This window comes from Oryzias latipes, chromosome 20, assembly GCF_002234675.1.
Source record: "Oryzias latipes chromosome 20, ASM223467v1".
NCBI lineage: Eukaryota > Metazoa > Chordata > Actinopteri > Beloniformes > Adrianichthyidae > Oryzias > Oryzias latipes.
The window spans coordinates 22,086,711-22,107,698 of record NC_019878.2 but is presented as its reverse complement, the minus strand read 5'-3'; the positions used below and the strand labels follow the sequence as shown (position 1 = coordinate 22,107,698).

The window sequence follows — 20,988 nt, the reverse complement described above, 5'->3', positions numbered from 1 at the left end:
CTCACTGAATATGGTGCACGAGGCACTGAGATGAGTGTGTCAAGAAAGTGCAACAGCAGACTCAAATAGCTCTGCCTGACCTGGAAATACGCTTAAATTTACAAAAAAAAGAGATTTTATTATAGCCAGTTATAGTATTTTTACTCTGGGTGCTCCATGTGTCTTAAATTTAACACAACTAACGTTATTTCCAGTCATTACTGCCACCACCAGAAAAGTTCCTGTCGGTGCTGCAGGAAATGTCAACGAAACATTAAACCCAAAAAACCCAAAATCAAGATGTGGATGTACCTACATCCATTTTCAAATATACAGTTGCATAAGAACGTTTGTGAACCCTTTTGAATTACTTTGATTTCTGCACGAATTTGTCTTAAAATATGTTCTGAACTTCATCGATCAGTAGATAAACACAGTCGGCTTAAAGTAACTAAAACCGGTGACATAACCCACTTTCAAACTGTTTTTGGTTCATTTAAAAGTGAAAACATGAAAACTTCAGGAGGTTACCCCTAAATTTTTAATAGGAATTAGAAAACATAAAGAGAATAAGTCGTTGTGCTACACCTCGGGGACATTTTGTGGGGCTGTTGTACCCCCCCCCCCCCCCCACACACACACACACACTCTGAGTCTTCTGCCAAAACGCAGCTTCCTTCAACAGCCGTCATTAGCAGACCATTACTGAGTTTAATAATGAAATGAATCCAATAAGTTTGGCCAGGAAAACATCAAAAACAAGCAGGACTAGGAGCACCATGTTTCACACCAGAGTTGAAAAATATGAATTAAATGAACCGTTGGCTAATTTGCACAAAATGGTTGTAGAAAATCCGTGTAACACTGGTGTGAGTCAAAGAGGAGATTATTGCCAAATGTCATATTTTGAAGGACAGTTGGTGTCTTCATGTTGTGACCCGCTGTTGTAGCCCAATGAGACAAAAACCTCATGTCCTGATCTTTTTGGTGATGCAGAGACACATGTAGGGTCACATTTCTGTAAATGGGGGGAACTCCATGAAAGATGACATGGCTCCATAACCCCATCTTGAGTTTAATGGACTCCAACCAGCACAGCTAGCTTCTCAGATGCTGGAGATCCTTTTTGGCGTCAAGTAGACCTTTTGAAACTGAAAGACTGGTGTGTTTTCAACACTTAAGATAAAGCATTGATTTAAACATTTTGCTTAACCTTTACTATATAAATCACGATGAAACATCTTGTTGCCATTTTCAGTCAACAGTGTCTGAAAAACTCAAATGAACAGGGAAAGGTCCTCAAGAACAAAGAAAAGAAGGTCATTGTGTCTTTGATTTAAGCTCCTTTGATTGATATTAAATGGATGAGTGAGCAGCTACACTAGCAGAATGCCTCATTGTAAAATAATGAAATGATTTTGAAGTAATTTGGAAATGTAATTATTTCCATCATCTGTCTCTGTGGTTTGACCTGATGATGTCTGTGGCCTGTAAGTTAAGTTTTAAACATTTATTTACATGTGTGTGATAGAATCACCTTTTTATGCCTGTTTTTAAAGATGCAAACTACACCGTCAGCTCATGCACTGTTCATGTTAGTAAAATACAAATATAATAGATTTTGGTTTTATTGAGTTTGGATTTTTCCCAGAGCACTTCTTTGTCTCTCTTTAAAAGATTCTGAGTACAGATTGTGACTGGGAAGTAGAAAGTGTAAATGTGTCTACCTTTGCCAGCAGAAGCTGTCCCTCTTGAGTCACTGGGTCTGTTTTGATGATGAAAGTGGAGCTCTCTTCCAGGTCGTCCTCCAGACTGTATGTCATTCTTGCATTGATGCCAATGTCTCCATCGTCTGCTATGATTCTGCCCACTGTGCTGCCAATGGCTGCATTTTCCGGGACATTAAAGGTGTAAAGCTCTGGGGAGAAACAAAACATTCCCAGAGTCACATTCACACCCTGAAACTACGATTGCACCTTCTTCAACATCGTGCGTTCAAGCGACCACTTGGAGTTCAAAACTCTCGCATTCATGCGTAGTGGCGCACATTTTAGGACTGTTTTTGGCCTCGACAAACAAAATGTGTGGCCACTAAACGTGTGTTGAAAGTTCAACTAGATCAAACTTTGACCAGTCAGGGACTCGGTTTTGATAGTGACATATTGAGAAGATCCCCTTTAAAGTTCCAACCGTTTGAAAATTAATAAGGAGTAGAAATTAATAATTGTAGTTTGTGTGTGTTCAGAATTATGTATTATATGTCAAATTAAAGCTGTGGAAGAAAAAGCCTAGAGCGAGATTCACTAGATTTGCACTGCTTTGACATTTCACACCAAGCCTTTTCCAACTGTAGGTGGTGGACATGCACTAGTTAGTAGATAGTAGAAAAAGAAGAGGAAGCCCCTCCCTGCTTGTCAATGGTGAACAAGACTGCAAGGCCAAGTGGGCCGATATGGCTTTAAAAGTGGGCCAGAAATGTGGGGCCCCAAATGGGTTTGTCTGCAGTTTCTTTGGTGGCCCCACCTGTGATTGCCCACAGTGGCTTAAGTGGGTACTCAGTAGGCTGGATCGCTACACTAGCCAGCCACCAGCGTGGACAGGTAGCTAACCCCTGGGCTGTGCAGCTCGCTTGCTCTGCCGGACCCATGTGAGTCCTACGTGGCCTTGCTAGCTGAGTACGTTCAAAGAATGGGGTTAAACGGCCTAATCATAACTAAAAGACCATTTGGAACGCTTTGAAAATAAATCAGAACATGATCAGAGTGGGATTTTAAGCTCGAACCCAAACTGAAAAACAGTGGAGAACATGCTGGAAAACGAGAAAAAAGTTTTAACTCTGATCACCAAACTTAACAGAAAGTTGGTGATCGCTCCAGAGAGTCAGCTAAAGTGATAGCATGATAAATAGGAGGGACATTGTGATTGGAGGATCACTTCATGCTCCTTGCTGATAGCAACTCTAAAAAATCGCAACAAAACTCAAATAAGACGATGAGAAAATTGGGTCTTTGGGCAACTCTGCAAAGAAAGCATTAATGAAGGCTCATAATAAAATGCAATTATGTGACAAAGCAAGGCGCACAGTTCAGAGTGAAGTGTGGCCATCTAATATTTATGGAGCCTTTTCTACTGAACATACGAGGCATAGGATCCTCTGGTACCTGTAATGAATGAAAATGTGACATTAATAGTTAAAAGCTTCATCTTTGCTGTCTACAAAATTGATTTTTTTTCTCTCTGCATTTGTAGGGAGGTTTATCCCTGAGATGGCTTGGTTTGTTTCCAAAGGTCATGACAAATATCTGCTCATGTGTGAATGATTAAATTCATTCAGTGTGTGGCACACGCAAAGGTTCACACACAGATGAGCAGCGCATCCCCATCTCTTTCACTCATTTTTTTCCACTCCCTACTTTGAATTTTTGCTGCTGGCTGAACAACATGGCACGCACAGCAGCGCTGGCAGCCCAAACCCCCCCATCTGAACCCAAACAGTTGCGTCCATGGAGCAGACACCCCTGTGTGGTGGGAGCGACTCACGGCGCTGGAACGTGGGTCCGTTGTCGTTGACGTCCGTCAGGATGACCGTGAGTGTGGTGGAGGAAGAGTAACCGCCGCTGAGGCCCAGCATGTCCTGCACCTGGATCACCACCAGGTACTCGTCTCGAGTTTCCCGGTCCAGGTCAGGCCAAGATGTCACAACAATCCCTGAAGGGGGATTTAAAGGGTCACCAAACCTCATCTGGCCATTGTTAATGTTAGTTAAAAAAACAGAGTGCAGAATACTTTTAAGAGTAAAAATTATGATTAGTAATTGTATTTTTTGTTGTTAAGATCTAGATTTTTGAGCTCCAAAGGAAAAACATTTTTATGTCCCGCAGCAGTCCAGGGCTGAATCGACTGTTTTTTTTTTTGCATTTTTCTTTACTTAAAAACTCTGCCAATCACCTAGCACCTGGTGAAGATACATTTTGAGCATAGTGAACCCCCCTCCAAATAAAAAATAAATAAAAACAGCGGGAGAAACTGTCTCCTGTGTGGTGGTGGGCTGTTTTTTTCTTTTCCCAGGGTAGGGCCCCCGGTTGCAGCAGGGGGGCTATTCTTCTGGCTGGGCTTGAGCTTGCACGCTCTCTGTACCTCCCTGCTCTCCGGCGTTGGGGGCCCCTATGGCAGTCCTGCCGGCCCTTGTCTGGGTGGTGTACGTGATTGCCCTGCGGGTGGATTTCCTCTATCTGCTATACTGTGTGGGTGTCGGGGGTCCTGGCTACCACTGCTGCTTTGGTGGGATTCTTGGTTTGGGGATGACTGGGCACTCTCCCTCTTTATTTATTTTTTTACATTCCATCATCCATCAGCAGCAGAACATAAAAACTCACTTCAGTACAGGTGTCAGCTTACCTTTGTGTAAATAGTTTGCTAACAGCATGAAATGCGTTACATCTGATGGTTTATATGCATAAGTATGTGTGTGTCAACTGTAGGTGTATTGTGTACGTGTTGACATGTTTGTATGGGAAGATCTTTGGAGCCAACAGGTATGTTTAAAACATTTGAGTATGTGTGGACAGGCCCCGCCCCTTTTAGACTAACATTGACACCTGACAAACTCTTCTTTTCCGTCTGGTCAAACAAAAAACTGGTACAAATGTAATCAATGTAAAGAAAGTCTTGCCTAAATTACAAAAGGGGTTTATACAAATATACACCTTGTGTGTCAGAAGATTCATAAGCTCATGCTGCAGCAGTAAAATAGGTCCAACTCAAGAGGCTCTTATCAGCTCCTATCTGCCTCCTCAGATATTGGACAGGACAAGCAACAACAAAAAAGGAAAGTGGGTGTGGTTAAAAAAAACATTAGTTGCCATGGGTTTTTTATTGAATTTGTCATATGCAGCTACAGTGACCACAGCAAGAGGGGCAGAGGGTGGAGTGGGAGTGGGTGTAACAGGCGCTCAACCACCAATGGCTTTTTAAAAAAATATATTTACCCTAAACTTTCTTATTGGCTTGCCTGCTCTACTTAATATTTAGAAACCCATATCGACGATAAAGAAGTTTGTTCAAGTAAACCTTGACTCTGATCGTGTTTTTATTGACTTCCTTCAAAAAGCAAGACTATATTCCAATTTCTAAAAGCGATCTTGAACTCTTCGCTTTCTGAAGAGCTCTAAGATTTTTCCTTGGCTCCTCTTTTCTCATATTCTATAGTCTATTACATTTAGGATATGTGCAGGAAATCCAGTGGGCAGGATTTTTTCTTTAAGCCTGTTAACACTGACCTAATAGTGATCCAAGCACAACAAAGACACCTGACTGAAAGGACATGGTGCCTACTGACAACATGCAGCTTTTGATAAGGAGCACTTTGAAATGGGATCGCTCCATGTCTTTCCATTGCTTTGGCTGCAAAGATTGAAACAGAAACACAAAGCAGAATATTTTGCACCAATAATTGAAGTCAACAAACATTTGGTTTGTCCTAAAAAACATTTGAAGAAACTGAACAAAAAAGAAGATAGAGTCTAAACAAAGTTCTGCAGATGTGAGCTTTAATCAGCTGTTTGGTTTGCTTCTATGTGTTTTAACTAAATCCAGTAACAGTGAATGACAACGTCTTCAGGAAGACCCACCAAAAAAAAGGACTAATCCACAGTTTATAGCAGTTTGGGATGAAATGCTGCCCAGTCCCGATTTAAATATCTACCCAAATGAAAATAGAGTTTTTAACATGTTCTTATGGCCTTTTTTTCATGATGTGGACATTAATGAAGAAAATTAAGATTCGTTCTGGTAATGTGAGGTTTAGATTGTGAGAAGCTGTAAGCTAGCAGGAGAGAGTGTAATAAACAAAACAAACAAAAAAAAACAGGATGATGGGAAGTCAGGACAGGTTCACTTCACACGAACAGTCCCGCCCACAACTCGGAGGTGAATTTCTGCTAAACTCCTGTTGCTCTGCAGAAAATATGACCAAGAAAACGACTTTATTTTGGACTGGAAATGGCTTAATTATAAATAAAAGACCCCTGGGAACGCTTTGAAAATAGATCGAAAGACGATCGGCGAGGCACTTTAAGTCATCGATGCAGTCCTTGGTTAGTGGTCAGACTAACCATCTGTTTGGGACGTGTAGATGACCTCTGTTAAAATTCTCTAAATGCTGTTATTTTACGAACAAAAGTACAGTAAGTATTTGGAATATCCTCATTTGAAACAGTTACCCGTCTTTGGCTCCACAGAGAAGTAGGGCTCCCCCTGCAGGATGGAGTAGATAAGCTTTGCGTTGTTTCCGAACATGGGATCATCCGCATCTGTGGCTGTCACCTGCGCCACCGTGGTCCCTGTTGGGGGGGGGGGGGACGCAGAGTCAGAGGAGGCTGCAGTTCCACTCGACGAGGAAATAAAGTGATTATGCCACAGTCCCGCAGGGTCTGTCTGTCTGACTCAGGGGAGAGCGGTGGAAATGGAAAAGTGGAGGAGTGAGGCTTGGAGGAGGGATGTTGACAAAGGAGAGATGGGGGGGGGGGCATTAGCTGCGTTGGCCTTTCACAACCTCGGCGCAGGTGTGCGTGACAACCTCTCGAGCCCCGTGGCTACATCTCACTATCCACCTGCTCCTCGGTTTTCCCTCTTTGATTCGGTTTTACCGCTCCGTCTTTCCCCCCCTTCTCCCTCCCCTGACCGTATCTTTTGCCCTCCCCTCTCTAGCATCTGTTTCTCCCTCGTGCCCCCTCTCCATCTCATCTTTTCTTCTCTGTCTTTTACACACCAATGGGTGGGGTTTCTTCCTCCGGCTGCCCCCCTTCCTCACTTTAACTCTCTGAGTCAAATACATCATGATTTATGATGAGTGAGATATTATGCAGCAGGAGATTACATTTAAATTGAAATGGTAATGTTTTTGTTATAAAGGGCAGTGCTTTTATTTAAAGTATATTTATCCATAAAGGCATCTGAGCCTCCACAGAGAATCCAATACCTTTAACTTCCTGAATGAAGACAGATGAAAGGCGCTCATATAACCTTTTTTTTTTGAACATCTGGAGTTTGGATTGAAGTTATTTCTTTCTCCGGGAATCATTTTTTCTGTGGAAGGTTGGCTCAGCCTCATTACAGGAGACACCGCCGGTAAACAGGGAATGCCACAGGCGCACCAACGACACTTTTTTGTGAAGCTCTAATGATTTGTGGTTTTGGACACATGTATTTACTTTCTCTTTTAGTTCTCCTCTTTTCTCTCTCTTGTGGTTTTAAGGGCGCAAAATATGAAAAAAAAAACAAACACCCAGGATCATTATCCGAAAGACCTGAGCGTATGGCCCATCTGGCCTCACACAGTTGCTCCGTCTTCTTATTTTCATTCAACTCCTTGGCTAATTAGCTCGGCTCAGGCTTTTCTGACGGCTTTGTTCCGTATTTTACAGGTTATCCAGTAATTAACCTTGCATCATCCATAAAAGATGTAACCATGATGCAAAACACAAAAAGTCTTTGAACTTGATGACTTTGTACCGATTTCAACCACACGTTAATGACACTGATTGTTTACAACAAAGAAACAGCATCAGAGAGAAGAGTAAACTGCTACCACATCTCTGTCTCAGCCCCTTTACTGACCATGTTGGTGACTAGATGATAAGAAAATCATTTACATATGTGGTCAAATTACCATTAAAAACCAAGCTCAGTTCTGTCGGAGTAACAAAGATCTAAACACAACAGAGTGAAGAAAAGAAAACCTATCAAACGGATAATCGCGAGTAATGCATTCTGCTGCAAATTTGAGAGATTATTAGGAGGATCTACTATCAAAAAAGTGAATGTCGAAGCCTAATGCAAATGCCTATTGGTAAACTTCAGTCTCAAGCGCCCACAGGTGGAAACGGGCCGTACCCGGACAACAAACGGAGAGGGATCTGGCTGCAGACAAAAGGCCGCCTGAGATCATCGGCCGGGAGTGGAATTGATACAACTTTACCCGTACCCAAAAGGGTTTAGAGTTGATCAAGAAAAACAGCTTAAAGCTTAAAATAGTTAAAATAAATGTTTTTTTTTAGCAAATGGGGGGACATATAGTTCTGGTCGAGGACTGCCGGTTCTGGCTGTTGAAGTCTGCAGCCAGGTCCTTTTGGTAAAAAGACAAACCTACGAAGCACACAATCGGCTCGTTAGAAATATTACGGCTCGGTAAAACCTTGGAGCGAAAATGTTTATGCACATTTCTTTCTACAGGCATGCTGCAGGCGAAGGGTTGTAGCGAACACTTATCCAACATGCAGGGGTATGTTAGGGTGAAGTAGGTGAGACGCAGGCGTGTGGTTCAGATATTTTTTGTAAACTCACCCAAATCCTGTGGACTGCAAGTAGCCCATTGGTGCTGTTCATGTTAAAAGTACGTCCAGCCTGACTGTTAGCAATAAGTGTATTTTCTGTGGGCATCTTTTTGCCACTTATGTTTCATGTGCACACGCCGTGCGTGCAGCAATAGCCAGTAAGGAGCCAGGGCTTGCACCTGACTAATGACTAGAGTGGGAATGACCCACAATAGTAATACCTGTGCAAAAAGTTAAGAGGCATCGAGGCCTGAAAATACTGAGCCGAGTGTCTTTACACTTAAAGAAGAAACATCACCTGCATGATTTCTGGAAAATCCAAGTGGATATGTCTTTGAGATGTGTTATGGGAAATGTGATCAATTGAATTAGATGGTTCTTTTCCATCTGCTGTGTTTTTTATTTTTATTAGTTTTTTATTATTTATTATTTTTATTTATTGTTATTTTTGTTAACTTTGAAGTTGACCACCAATCTTTTTATCAATCAAGCTGCAAAAACGGTTAATCTTGATTTTTTTTTTCTTCTTCTTTTTTTACTTTCATTATTCTGTAACAACCAAAAGGGATTTTAACCAAACACGCACTCTCACGTGCACTATTTTAGTTCGGCTGGTTAGAGCCGTGGTTTTCGACAAGTGTGCTATGGTACACTGCAGTGCCAAGGGAATTTATTCAATTTCACCATCGTGTGTGTTCATCCAAACAGGCCCAGGTAGAACTCCTTTTTTTAATCTTCATTTTCAGTTTGTGGCCCTCCTTGTGATTTTATTACGAAAAAAGTGGACCCCTAATCTAAAGAGGTTGATAAACTCTAGATTAGAAAACGTAACAAAAGCTTAAAAGCCGGTGTGATGTGAACTCAATAAAACTAAACTGCGGTTGGAACTTTGAAACGTACCAGCTGGACTCATCTCCGGGATGCTGGACACGTACGGCTCGTTCTGGAACTGAGGAACATTGTCGTTGATGTCCTGAACCTTGACGATAAACTCTGACTGGGGCTCCTCAGGCTCATTGGTGTTTCTGTTGATAGCTTGGGCTTGAAGGACGTAGAAGGCTTTTTCCTCACGGTCAAGCTTTTTCAGCTTCCTGATCTCACCAGAATACTCATCTATCTCAAAGATATTTCCAGCACCTTCTCCTGTCAATATGTACTTGATGGATAAATCGCCTCGGTCAGAGTCGGATTTGATCTGAGAAGAAGAAGGAGAAGAAGTTAGGACTCCCAAAAGCTGCATGGTACTCCTAAAATATTATTTTTTCTGAATCCTTTAGAAAACGTGTAATTTATATTTATTTATTTAAGAAAGGGAAACTCTACAGCAAGGACATGGCAGCGATTCAATGTGAAGCTTTACCTGCCCAATAACGCCAAGAGAGGGATCTTCCTCAGGGACAAACGGCTGCGTCCATATCCAGCTTCGCTTCAGGCGTCGCTGAGGATAAGTGGACTTCTGGGCCAAATGTTGCGTCTCCAAACCCCGAGAGCCTTTAATGTCGCTCAGGATCCCACCGGGAATCATGGAAAAGACCGTCACTATCGCCAAAACTCTGGAGGTGGGCATTTTTACAGTCCTCGAGTGAATTTTATCTGCATCTCTGTTGAGTGGGCGGGAGATTCTAGGGTCTCTTCTCCTGTTCTGCTAATTCTTCATTTGCCAGCAGAGTAACCCATGATCCTGGCAGTTGTGCATTCCCTCCTGGTATGATGTTATACATGCCCAAAACTGAAAAGAAGAAAAAAACTCAGTTTAGTTCTCCAGGACATAATATTCAACACAGAAATGTGTTGTAGACAATTATTATAAATCTAAATGATCTTTTATTTTCTATTTATTCCAAAGACTTAAAAAATATTTAAATTATATTGACATTGATCATCTTTTGGAAAGCTATGCAAAAAATCCAACAGTAATGGAACAACATGTTTCTGAACAGAAACAACTACTTTAGTTTTTTATCACAGAAAAAAAACTGAAAGCACAAGAACAAAAAACAAAATGTACAATGAACAAAACGTAAAGCCTAGGCTCTTTAGCGCTTTATGAGAAACAGTAAAATCCTTGTCTGAGTCTTCTTTTTCTCCACTGGCAGCTGAAAATGGTCCTCTGTTTTGAATTTAGACAAGGCTCTGTATTGTGTCTTCATGGGGGAGCATCATTCCTTAAACATGACACTGCACTCTGCAGCTGACTAATGAAGACTTCTAATTAGATCAATGTCTCCCCAGACATGGAAAACCGAGACACACATGCCTCTGACAAAACATAAGTCGAATCGATGCCCATTATTATGTGCAGCAGGATCGGGGTCAAGAGTGTGAGGACAATGAAAGTCGGGACAGACAGCACATTTGTCTGGAGCTTACGCGCACAATGAGGTCCAAAAGGTTGTGATGCCTTTAGAATTTTCTACTAATGTGGTTAAAAGCAGAGTTAATTCCTCGAGTTAGTTCCCTTTATACCAATTTTACACTTAAAAAACTCAAACTCTAACTTCTTCTTCTAATTAGAAACCTTTTTGTTGTGGTTTAAGTTGTAATTCATCGTATGTATTGACTTATAGCCATATTCTTCTCAATTGAATTATTTTGTGACGTTTGCATTAATCCATTTCTCAGATTAGTTTTACCTTTTTTTATGTTTTCTGCCGATAACAGTGATCATCTGGTCAATTCTCTGTCAACACATTTGTAGCTGTAAGGGGGATTCAGGCCCCCAACCCACTATCGTGCAAGTGAACCACTGACACTCTCACGACTTTAAGGTATTTGTTGAACGTGTTGTTGGTCTCCAACATTGACTGTCTCTGAGAACTGGAGTGAGTGAGTGTGATGCCCTCCATAAAACGGTTTACTTTTGGCTCATACTAAATGAATCAGTCACCATTTTTTAACCATAATGGACCCAGAGTTCGTTTATCGGGAAATGGTTAGAGTTACCATTTCTTTGACAACTTTAGCAATGGGCACATGGGTTAGCGCTCTTGCCTCACAGCAATAAGGCCCCCCCGGTTCAAGTCCCAGCTGGACGACCTGAAACAGAACATCAATGGGGGGCCTTTCTGTGTGGAGTTTGCATGTTCTCCCCGTGCATGCGTGGGTTTTCTCCGGGGACTCCGACTTCCTCCCACCGTCCAAAAAACATGCTTCATAGGTTAATTGGTAACTATAAATTGCCCCTAGGTGTGAATGTGAGTGTGTATGGGTGTATGATTGTGATCCCTGCAACAGATGACATGGATGTCCCCTGCCTTTGCAGAAACCCGTTTGTGCTTTAGAAGATGAATGACTTTAGCAACCAGTCTTTAGGGTCCACATCCCTATTGCTTGAAAGTGGAAGAGTCTGCCAAAAGTTTTGAATGTAGGGGCCAGGACACTACTTTTATTGAGGCATCTGATGGGTCTTTTTTTAACTTGACTAACTTGCACTACAGAAAAAGCAAAATGAAAAACAATAGGATAAAAAAATGTATGAAAGAGCAAGAATGGCTATTCTGACAAATAGAATGACTGAGTAACAGCTGTTTGTTTCTCTACAGAAGTGGGATTTTGGCTTCTTGGAGCCAGAGGGTACTTCCTGTTTGGAACATGAGGGGGGGGGCGTCATTCCGTCCAGTTCTATACACAGTGAATTAGGAAAAACAGCCTTTTCCTTTGCTGGGCCACTTTCCTGGAATACTATTCAAAACTCTCTGCATTTAAGTGACCTTATTCCATTGAATTGTTTTAAAGCAAAACTTTCTGAGCTCTTAAAAGAAACATACACATGTCACCCTTGACCTATCTGTACCACTTTTAATTAACCTATTAGTCATTGCCCTACTGTTCATTTCAATTTTTATTGCATTTGTATTTTGTAATGGATTTTATTTCAGTTGTTTTAACTGTATTTTATTTGTATTGATGCCCTTTGGCCCAGGTCTCCCTTGAAAAAAAGACGTAGTCTCAATGGAATTTCCTGGTAAAATAAAATAAAATAAAATAGAAAATAAGATAAAATACAGTAATGGTCTCTAATAATGAATTTTGTTCATCAGTCTGTTTTTGTTTCCTGTGTCATTGAAGTGCACCCATGATCAGGGCAGATGAAGCTCTGGCGCGTACAATGAGCCTTCTTGGCTTGCACCAAGTCAAGGGAAGGGAATGAGGTTTCTGCTGAGGACAGACAAAAGTTAAACTTTTTTAAAAATTGATTTTATTTAGTCATTCATTTATTTGTAAATGAAAACTTGAATATGATTTATAGGAAGTTTGTTTTGTTATTTAGTAGTTCTGTTTTTGTGTCACAGGCAGGTTAGAAACCATGTTGCTTTCCAATGTAATTATTGTGTGTTAAGTTACACTTTTGTTTAGAGCAGGGTCTCAGACTTGCGGCCCGCGGGCTATTTGCGGCCCCCAAGATGAAATTTTTTATTATGAAAGTTTAATGTTAATGCAGCCCGCCAGTTTGTATGAATGACACTTTTTTAGTGTTGTGCGCGGAGCTGACCAACCAACCAATCACAGTGCGGTAAATGACTCTTGGGGGCGTGACATTGACCGGGCTTGAAAGCAGAAGAACATTTAGGGAAACCTGACAGCCCCCTCCCCGAACCACATTTAGGACTGTCTTACTTTCCATTTTAGAATGTATCTATTCGCTCGTAAGTTTCTAAATACGTGCAGTCCGTGCTGAACTTGTTTCTGAGTCGCACAGACCCGGAGGAAGGTTGAGGTTATGATTACGGTTACGCGCAGCGGCGTATTAAACCCAACCAAACGGTTCCCAAGCGCGGCTGTGACTGCAGCCCACCGCTCCCCCAGGAGATGGATCGCTGTGGAGAATAAATGTCCCACGCCTACATGCGTGACAGCTAACGGGGCTTTAACAATAAAAACATGCGAGCAACAAGATTTAGTCGTAGGCACACTGAAAATACATGTGGAAAATGCAACGATAGATGTGTTTGACTGAAGGACAACAGGAAGTTGGCGCCTTGATCCCACCCCTTTCTCGTGCTATTTTTGTGATGATTGACAGGTGATGTTGGAGCAAAAACATACGTCACACACCAGGTGATGTGTGCAGCGTTGCGTCCACCTGGGTGATCTCAAACACGCTTATGGTGCATCTTTGCTGCACCTATTTGGTGTCTCCAAAAGGAATTTCCATCCGTTTTGGAGCGTTTCTCTGATCTCAGGTATCTGTAACGATTGTTCTGATCCTCAGTGAACAGCACCTGTTCTCTAACGCAGTGTTTTTCAACCTTTTTTGAGCCACGGCACACTTTAACCTTGACAAAAAATCCCGCGGCACACCAGCATCCAAAAAAAAAAAAAAGCAGAAATTCATGGTCTGTATTGATCGACAGCCCCCCTCCCCCCCGCCCACAATCTCACGTGCATTTTTGTGATAATTGTGGCCGTAAAAGCAGGAAGTCGCGGCTGTTTTTTCTAAGAGTTGAAATGAAAGTTAAATCAGAAAATTTAGAAACTGTTGTTGTGGTTTCAAGACGTTCCACAAGGACGACTCATTGTGCGCTGGGACACTGGCCCTTTAAGCCAATGCATCATGGGAGATGTAGTGTGAAAACTGCCGAAAAAGGGCAGAAAGACTCGCGTCTCTGAGCTTCATTGTTTTGTTCACCTTTTCCACGGTCTGACACCGGACTCTGTGGAAAGCTACACCGCTAAAGACGAGCTTTAGCTGGTATTTTTGTTAGAACTGAGCGACTTTATCAGCAGAATTAAGAACAAGGAAGTGAAGACTTTAAGCACTTCTGATTGGTCAGACTGATGACATGTGATTAAGCCTTCAAGAATGATTGGCGGAGACAGTTAAAGGGGCGGGACTTTTCCGCAAACTGTTATAGCTGCAGGTAAATCGCGGTACCGTCATTCTTATCAAAATGTCTTTAATAGAATCAAATAAACACAAAGAAAAAGTAATTTTAAGATCTTTCATATTCCTAACTATTTAGTGTTTTATCAGGGCCCGTTTGGATGAACAAAGAGCTGATTTCCTGGAGATGGAAAATGTTTTTAGATCAGTTAATGAGGGCAATTTCCCACAGCACACTTGACCATCTCCCACGGCACACTAGTGTGCCACGGCACACTGGTTGAAAAACACTGCTCTAACGAACCACAGTTTGAACGCAACTATGAAAATATAGGAGTGGCTGACCGGCTGCTCTGCAATAACTTGTGACCGGGGTTTAAATGTGCAAAAAGTCATAAGAAAGAAAATCCAAAAATGGTTAATGCATTTTGTTTCTCTTTTACTGATTTGTGTTTTAAAGAGTAAACTTAAAAAATATATACAGTCAACACAGATTGTAAATTGGGAGCGCATCCTCTCTGAATTCTCCACCTTAAATTTCAATAAGTCCAAGTACAGTCCAGATGTACTGACAATCATCTTTAATCCACACTGAGGGTCTCAGCTGTTTGGGAGGAAGTGTTGCCAAGTGTCCAGCAGAAAGAAGAAGACAAGAGAAGCTGTGTTTAGAAGAACCCATTGATGGAGGTTACAGAACTGTAGAATTGGAGTCTTATTTTGTGTTTAATACTTATAATTTAACAGTGTTAACAGAGCTGTGATAATAAAGATGTTTAAATTAGAAAACAGCAGATATAGAATACTAAATAAACAGATATGTATCACTGATTTATTTACTTTTTTTTTTATTTACCGTACCTATTTTATTTTATTTGAGTGAGAGTTTTATAAGTACATTTTGTACTGAAAACAGTTAATAATAGAGTACAGTTAACAGTATAGTATATGTTCCAAACAAATTTATTCGCTCTCAGACACTCACAAGTTGCGTGTGTGTGTGCGTTAAAGTTGCGGCCCAGCCTCAGCTAGACCCTGCCTTCAGTGGCCCCCAGGAAAATTGAGTTTGAGGCCCCTGGTTTAGAGCAATGGGTTTGGCCTAACATTTTATTGAAAGATTGAAAGCTACCTAATTGAAAGATTCAAGACATTTGGTTTTTCTTTATAGTTTGGTCTCAGCGAACTGTTAATGAAAGAAAGAAAAACAAAAATACAAACAAGAGCTCTTAGGAAAACTGCAGACTGGTCTGAGCCTCCTGTCCTGATGATTGTGGACTCATCACTGCCATACTGGATAAAGTAGAGATTTGTCCTCAAACTAAACCTCACAGTAATGACTGGTCGCTTAATTCAACTGGAGTGTAAAAAATACGATGGAAAAACTCGAGTGATTGCTCAAAATTCTAATGAACTGCCTAGCGGAAACTCAACACTGGAAATTGCGTTGAACACAAAACAACTCAAGAAATGACTAAGGTCTGCACTATGACCAAAAATCCAAGGTGGGTATTTAGAAAACGACAGTGAGGGTGACTATCGTAAGCAGATTCTTTATGTAAACATAAAGAAGAATTAAAGCTGAAAAAAAACAGGTAGAAGAAAAAATAGGCATAGTAATAGCTGTTTATTTCTCTATAGAAGTCTATGGGATTTTGGCTTCTTGGAGCCTGCGGAAACCTCCTGTTTGGAACCCGAGGGGGGAGGAGTCACTCAGTCCAGTTCTCATATGCAGCTAACGGTTTATTCACATACATTCCAAAGTACTAAACATCATCTATGAGCTTTATGTGGCCCTTTAGTCAAGCTACATTGTAGAAAAACATTCAACTGTTTATTAGCTGCAGACGTGAGGAAGTAGAACCTCAGCATGGACAGTTCTCCTTTTGGATTCTCTAATTTTTAAAGACCCCACAGAAGCACAAGTGTGCATGAATTTTTCCGCTGGCCAGTCCCAGTGGAAATATTAAACGGGCTGTATTGCAGGAAGTTGTCTCAGCAGTTAAGAGCAGTTGCACCATTCCAGCTTCAACATCTCATAATGTTCAAGTTTAATCTTGTAAAAGTAAATTAGCTGTCAAGGCCCATTTGTAATAAGATAGTATAATCTATTACGGATGCTAGATTTACTTCTTAAATTAAATTTCTGTTCAGAACCCCAGTGGAGGTATCTATTTGTGCTTATGTATGTCTTTACAGGCCGTGCTCATATATACAGGCCCAAGGAGTGACACTCCAATTAGTGGCCAGTGAATCGTGAGAGCTTGTTGTCTTTCATTGTTGTGCCAAGAATGCACCCAGATTGAACATCACGAGCCAAAAAACACAAACAGTCCTCGCTGAGGTTACAACTGCCAACATGCCAAAAGAGTCACAATCATCCGGAGGATGTCAAGCTACAATGGTGCACAGGTCAGTGGGAAAAAAAAAATACTGTCTCAATCGGGAAGTAGAAAAGAAGTTGGATGTGTTGATAGAGCCTGTTAGAGGATTTCATTATTAAATGGTGTGGAGAGGTCAAGGGCGCTAAAAATACAGAGAACCATGACAAATTTTCCCTTTCCGACGAAACATTGTACACGACATGTCGTACATGCTGAGCGTCCTGCGCTTGACAGCCATTCATTACTTCTAATAGGCCTTCCTCCTATTTCCAGCAGGCTCGGTGTAGCCTATATGTACGGTATGGAGCGGCGCTGGAGCACATGACAGGATGACAACGAGCTGCAGTCTCACAGTGTTGAGCACTAGATGCGCTGAGACCATCCCATCATTTTTCTGTGTCTTCCAACTAATAAAATGTCAGTCTTTCGTTAGAAAAGGGGGCTACCAGGATGCGATTAAAACGGATCTAATGTGCCAACAAAAATACTGAAGCAAGGCAAAAAGAGAAAAAGTGAGAAACATCAATATCAATCCACACCGCTGAGTACCTGGAACTTAGAGGAGCGTTTACTATCTTGTTTTCCAACCATTGATCTCTGCAATCTTTTAGATAAGAGAAGATAAAAAGACTAGTTTGAAATAAGTGCAATGAGTGAAGCTGGAAATGTGACAACGATTTAGAAGAAAAAAAAAGTACATCTGTTCAGGCTTGCTTACTTAAGATCACGCTCCCAACATAAAGCGTCCTTAATTGGTCATTTGGGAATCCTCCGTGGGACTCCTTGTTTACTGTTCAGCTTCGTAAAACAACAACTGACACGCGGCTCCTGCTTTCTGGTTCAGGGCCTCAAATGAGTCTCAAGGCTGAGCGGAGAACAACAGGGGAATGTCAAGCCACCGTGTACTTGTTTGTAAGTCATTTGTTTGATTTTTATTACGGGCACAGGAGGAAATCATTGCTGCTTTGCAAAATGTCACCAATTTCCACTGACATTAATCAACAATGGCGCCACTTCCTTGTTTGTCGTCTTTTTTTTTCTCGAGAAGAACAATTAGCCGCCACTACACATGTTGTTAAAAGCAAAACACATAGAAGATGAGAGAGTGTAAGAAAACTTTAATGTTACAGGAAATGAAGGAACAAATGGTGTAGGGAAGGTTAAGCCTGTGGCCAAAGCTTCTCCTATTTAACCATTTAACACCCGAGCTGTTGCCCACATAACATCTTCTTGGAAATTCTTCAGCCGTTTATGTGATCAATGTGAATCATCAGATTCTAATGTGGAGAAAAGTGGTTTTGCACCAATATGCATCAAACTTCTGTAGAGTGCTGCACGTCAGTGCACAGTATTCTCTGCTTCAAAATCCCCCATAATGACATTAATTGCGTCAACGGTTGGACCCCCACTGTTTTGGAATGAATTTAGGTACTACAAGGGTCATCAATAGCAGCTAAAGCAGCTAAAGTGCCCTTGAGCAAGACATATTACACGACTTGGTGCAAAGGCACTTTTTTTGTTACACTCATGGTTATGAGTTATTCCTTTATGTCAGAGTTTCAGCTTCAGTGTTGACGTTCAATAAATGTAAACCAGCTGATTCTGACTTGGGGAGAAGCTGCTTTGCTCGGATATGCAACACTTTACTAACACTTTAAAACATATTTTGACCGCTCGAGAATCCGTTGGAAATACATTAACTATGTGAACAGTTGAAGAGTTACAGTTGATCAAAAAGAGTGCATTATTTTGCTGTCTCTGGCAACACCTCTGGGGGGGTAAAAGGGTTGATGATTTTGAATTGAAGCAGGGAAAGCTTGATTTTAGTCCGCCCAGCTGCCTTTTCAAACATCCGGTGTTCATCTGCTCCTGACCCAACACGAGTTGAATAAAGAAATGCTAAGAAATGCATTTTTAATTCTAAATTCTTCATCATGAGAAAAACCCACTTTTCATTGAAGTGGGTCTTTAAACCCTCTTACTGTCATGAAAGACAGTCTTTAAAGACCCACTCTGGTCATATTTTTATCTTTTGTAAGAGTATTCCCAGTGGTTTTAAATGATGAATAAAATAACGAAATAAGATCATTTTCAAACTGAATTTTTTCATCTGCTCCTGACTCACAATTTGCATAAAGGAAATGGAATTTTGAGCTTAATTTTCTTTTATATACAGTATGTCCTCCAACATGACAAAAAAAGCCACAAGAAGATGTTAAAAATACCATAAAACATCATTTTCATCAGAGTGGGTCTTAAAAAATATCTTGTATGAATTGTTTGCTTGTGAGATTGATTGGAGTAAGTACTTTTTATTTCTAAAACCTTTTGAGGAATAAGATGGTTTACAAAAATAAGACACCATAAAACTAATAGGCAAAAATAGATGAAATCATATAGCACCAACAGTATTCACTTCAAATGAAGATAAAGCTATGACTAAAGATCAATTAAAAGCTTTTTCTGAATAGAAGCGTCTCTGTATTGATGTGTCAATAAACTTTGGAAAATTTTAATCTAGGAAAATATTTTTAATACATTTGTCTGCTTTGAAAGTTGACTAAACGCTCAATTTCCATGAGAATCCTATAATGTCTTTAAGATACCGTGTACTTCAGAGCAGCTGAAGTCCAATCTGTAAAAATGTTATACCTGTTGTCAGCCTGGACCACATAAACTCCACGCACCTGTTTGAGATTCTGCGTCTGCCAAGTCACGAGAGAGATCCCTGCTGGGTGTGAAGGAACGCAATCTGCTCAACAAAACACCATGGTACTGGAAAACCGTAGAGTCGCCACAATGACAAACGTGTAATCCCTGCACTGAAGACCTACCCTTCTTCTTCTCCTGCTCCTCCTTCTTCTCCTTTCTGTCCTCGTCAAACTTCCCCGGGAAGAACAAACACAGCTTGTATTGTCTGAGACTCGCATCTCAGTCAGTGCAGAACACTCGCGGCCTTCATCGCCATGCAAATACTCACAGCCCGGACTTACAAACGCATTTCTATTGGATTTTTTCCCCTCCTGTTTCCATGAACAATCCTGGGCTTATTAGAGTGGAGCTGGAGCAGCGAGCAGATGGTAATTCATCCGCTGTAAGGTCACCGTTTTGCTAGTGATAGGACAGCCTGTTTTTTGACATTCGAGCGGAGTGAGCACGCTGTTTCTGCATCGGCCCATTTAAACGGCGACCCCTCACAACACGCCGCGTACAATTCCTCCAGAGATTGTTTGACGCTCAGGGTGTCCCGGTTGTTTACATAATCAAGTTGTAAATAAGGATATTTGCGCTGCCTTACCTCTGCTACCCCTCCAGTCTCAAAGCGTGCATGTTTTTGAACTGTTGGAGGAGGATGGAGAAAAACAGGAAGACAGCTCAGCTGGGATTCAAACCTTGAACCTTCTCGCCTGACGGAGGAGCGTGATGTGGAATTAATTCTTCTTCAGCCAGACTATATGTATAAAATGCTGTGAAAAAGAATAATGAGAAAACAGTTCAGATCCTTAATAGATTTCAGCATGACCGAGATGTGGGAAATTAATATGAAATGCCATTTTTAAATGATTTTATTTTATAGGAGGAAAAAGAAATCTGTGTAAATGTGGAGAAGTAATTATCCTGGCTCCATAATTGTTTGTGCCACTCTTGGCAGCAGCAACTGCAGTCAAGTCTTTCCAATCTTTAACATCTAAAAATTTACGTTTATATGGAATGTGGTCCAACATCTCTTTCTGCTAAACGTTTTATTTATTTATTAGAGCATCCTCTCTATCCTCTACCATATTTTGATTTACTAATCTTAAGCATCTGTTGTACTTTAATTCCAAAGCTTTCTACTGTATATGTGTGTGTGTGTGTGGGGGGGGGGGGGGTGTAAAGAAACCCAGACCATCACAGTACCACTGCCACGCTTACTTGTTAGAGCTTGTTTATTAATGAAATGATGTCAGTTTGACTCATAATGAAAAAGCACATATATCTTTCCCTTAAGTTTTATCCGTACACGTTTGTCCAAATGTTTGACATGATGAGTTTTTGAGTTGCGTTGTCAAACTCTCACATAAATCCATCTTTCTTCACTTTGCAGACCCACTCTGATCATCTTCTGATCTATTTGAAAATCGTTCCCAGCGGTCTTTTAATCATAAAATAATAATAAAAAGTTATTTTCCAGTACATTATTTCTGCAGGAACTATGATGGGTTGTTGGCGGGGCCGTTGATCCAAAGTAACCCCTCCTTATTGCTGAGAGCTCGGAGCAGGAATTTTGGCCACCCAGTGTCACAAATAAGCTCTTTTTGAAACTACAATTTATATATATGTCTACTCAGAATTGCTGTTTAGAGTTGAGTTTTCTTTAAAATAATGTCCTGCATCATGAGTAAAATGCCAAAAGAACATGCTTAAAAGACCATTTTTATCAGAGTGGGCCTTTAACACTGGGAATTAACTTAACATTAGACTAGGGATAAAA

General features: G+C 41.0%; 1 protein-coding gene across 4 annotated transcripts in view; it reads right to left on the bottom strand.

Moving 5' to 3' along the window:
* LOC101167657 (cadherin-7) overlaps window positions 1-20,208 on the bottom strand; it is a 34,787-nt gene extending 14,579 nt beyond the window's left edge. For 2 of the 4 annotated variants that reach the window (XM_023950254.1, XM_023950255.1), the window contains exons 1-6: window positions 19,202-20,208; window positions 9,673-10,041; window positions 9,213-9,507; window positions 6,201-6,320; window positions 3,520-3,687; window positions 1,707-1,897 (exon numbers count right to left, since the gene is read on the bottom strand). In XM_023950254.1, the coding sequence (XP_023806022.1) occupies window positions 1,707-1,897; window positions 3,520-3,687; window positions 6,201-6,320; window positions 9,213-9,507; window positions 9,673-9,879 (981 nt within the window). In that variant the 5' untranslated portion in view covers window positions 9,880-10,041; window positions 19,202-20,208. The remainder of the gene's footprint in view (window positions 1-1,706; window positions 1,898-3,519; window positions 3,688-6,200; window positions 6,321-9,212; window positions 9,508-9,672; window positions 10,042-19,201) is intronic. The other 2 variants (XM_023950252.1, XM_023950253.1) reach the window with 2 other exon arrangements.
* Between the last annotated feature and the right edge of the window lie 780 nt (window positions 20,209-20,988).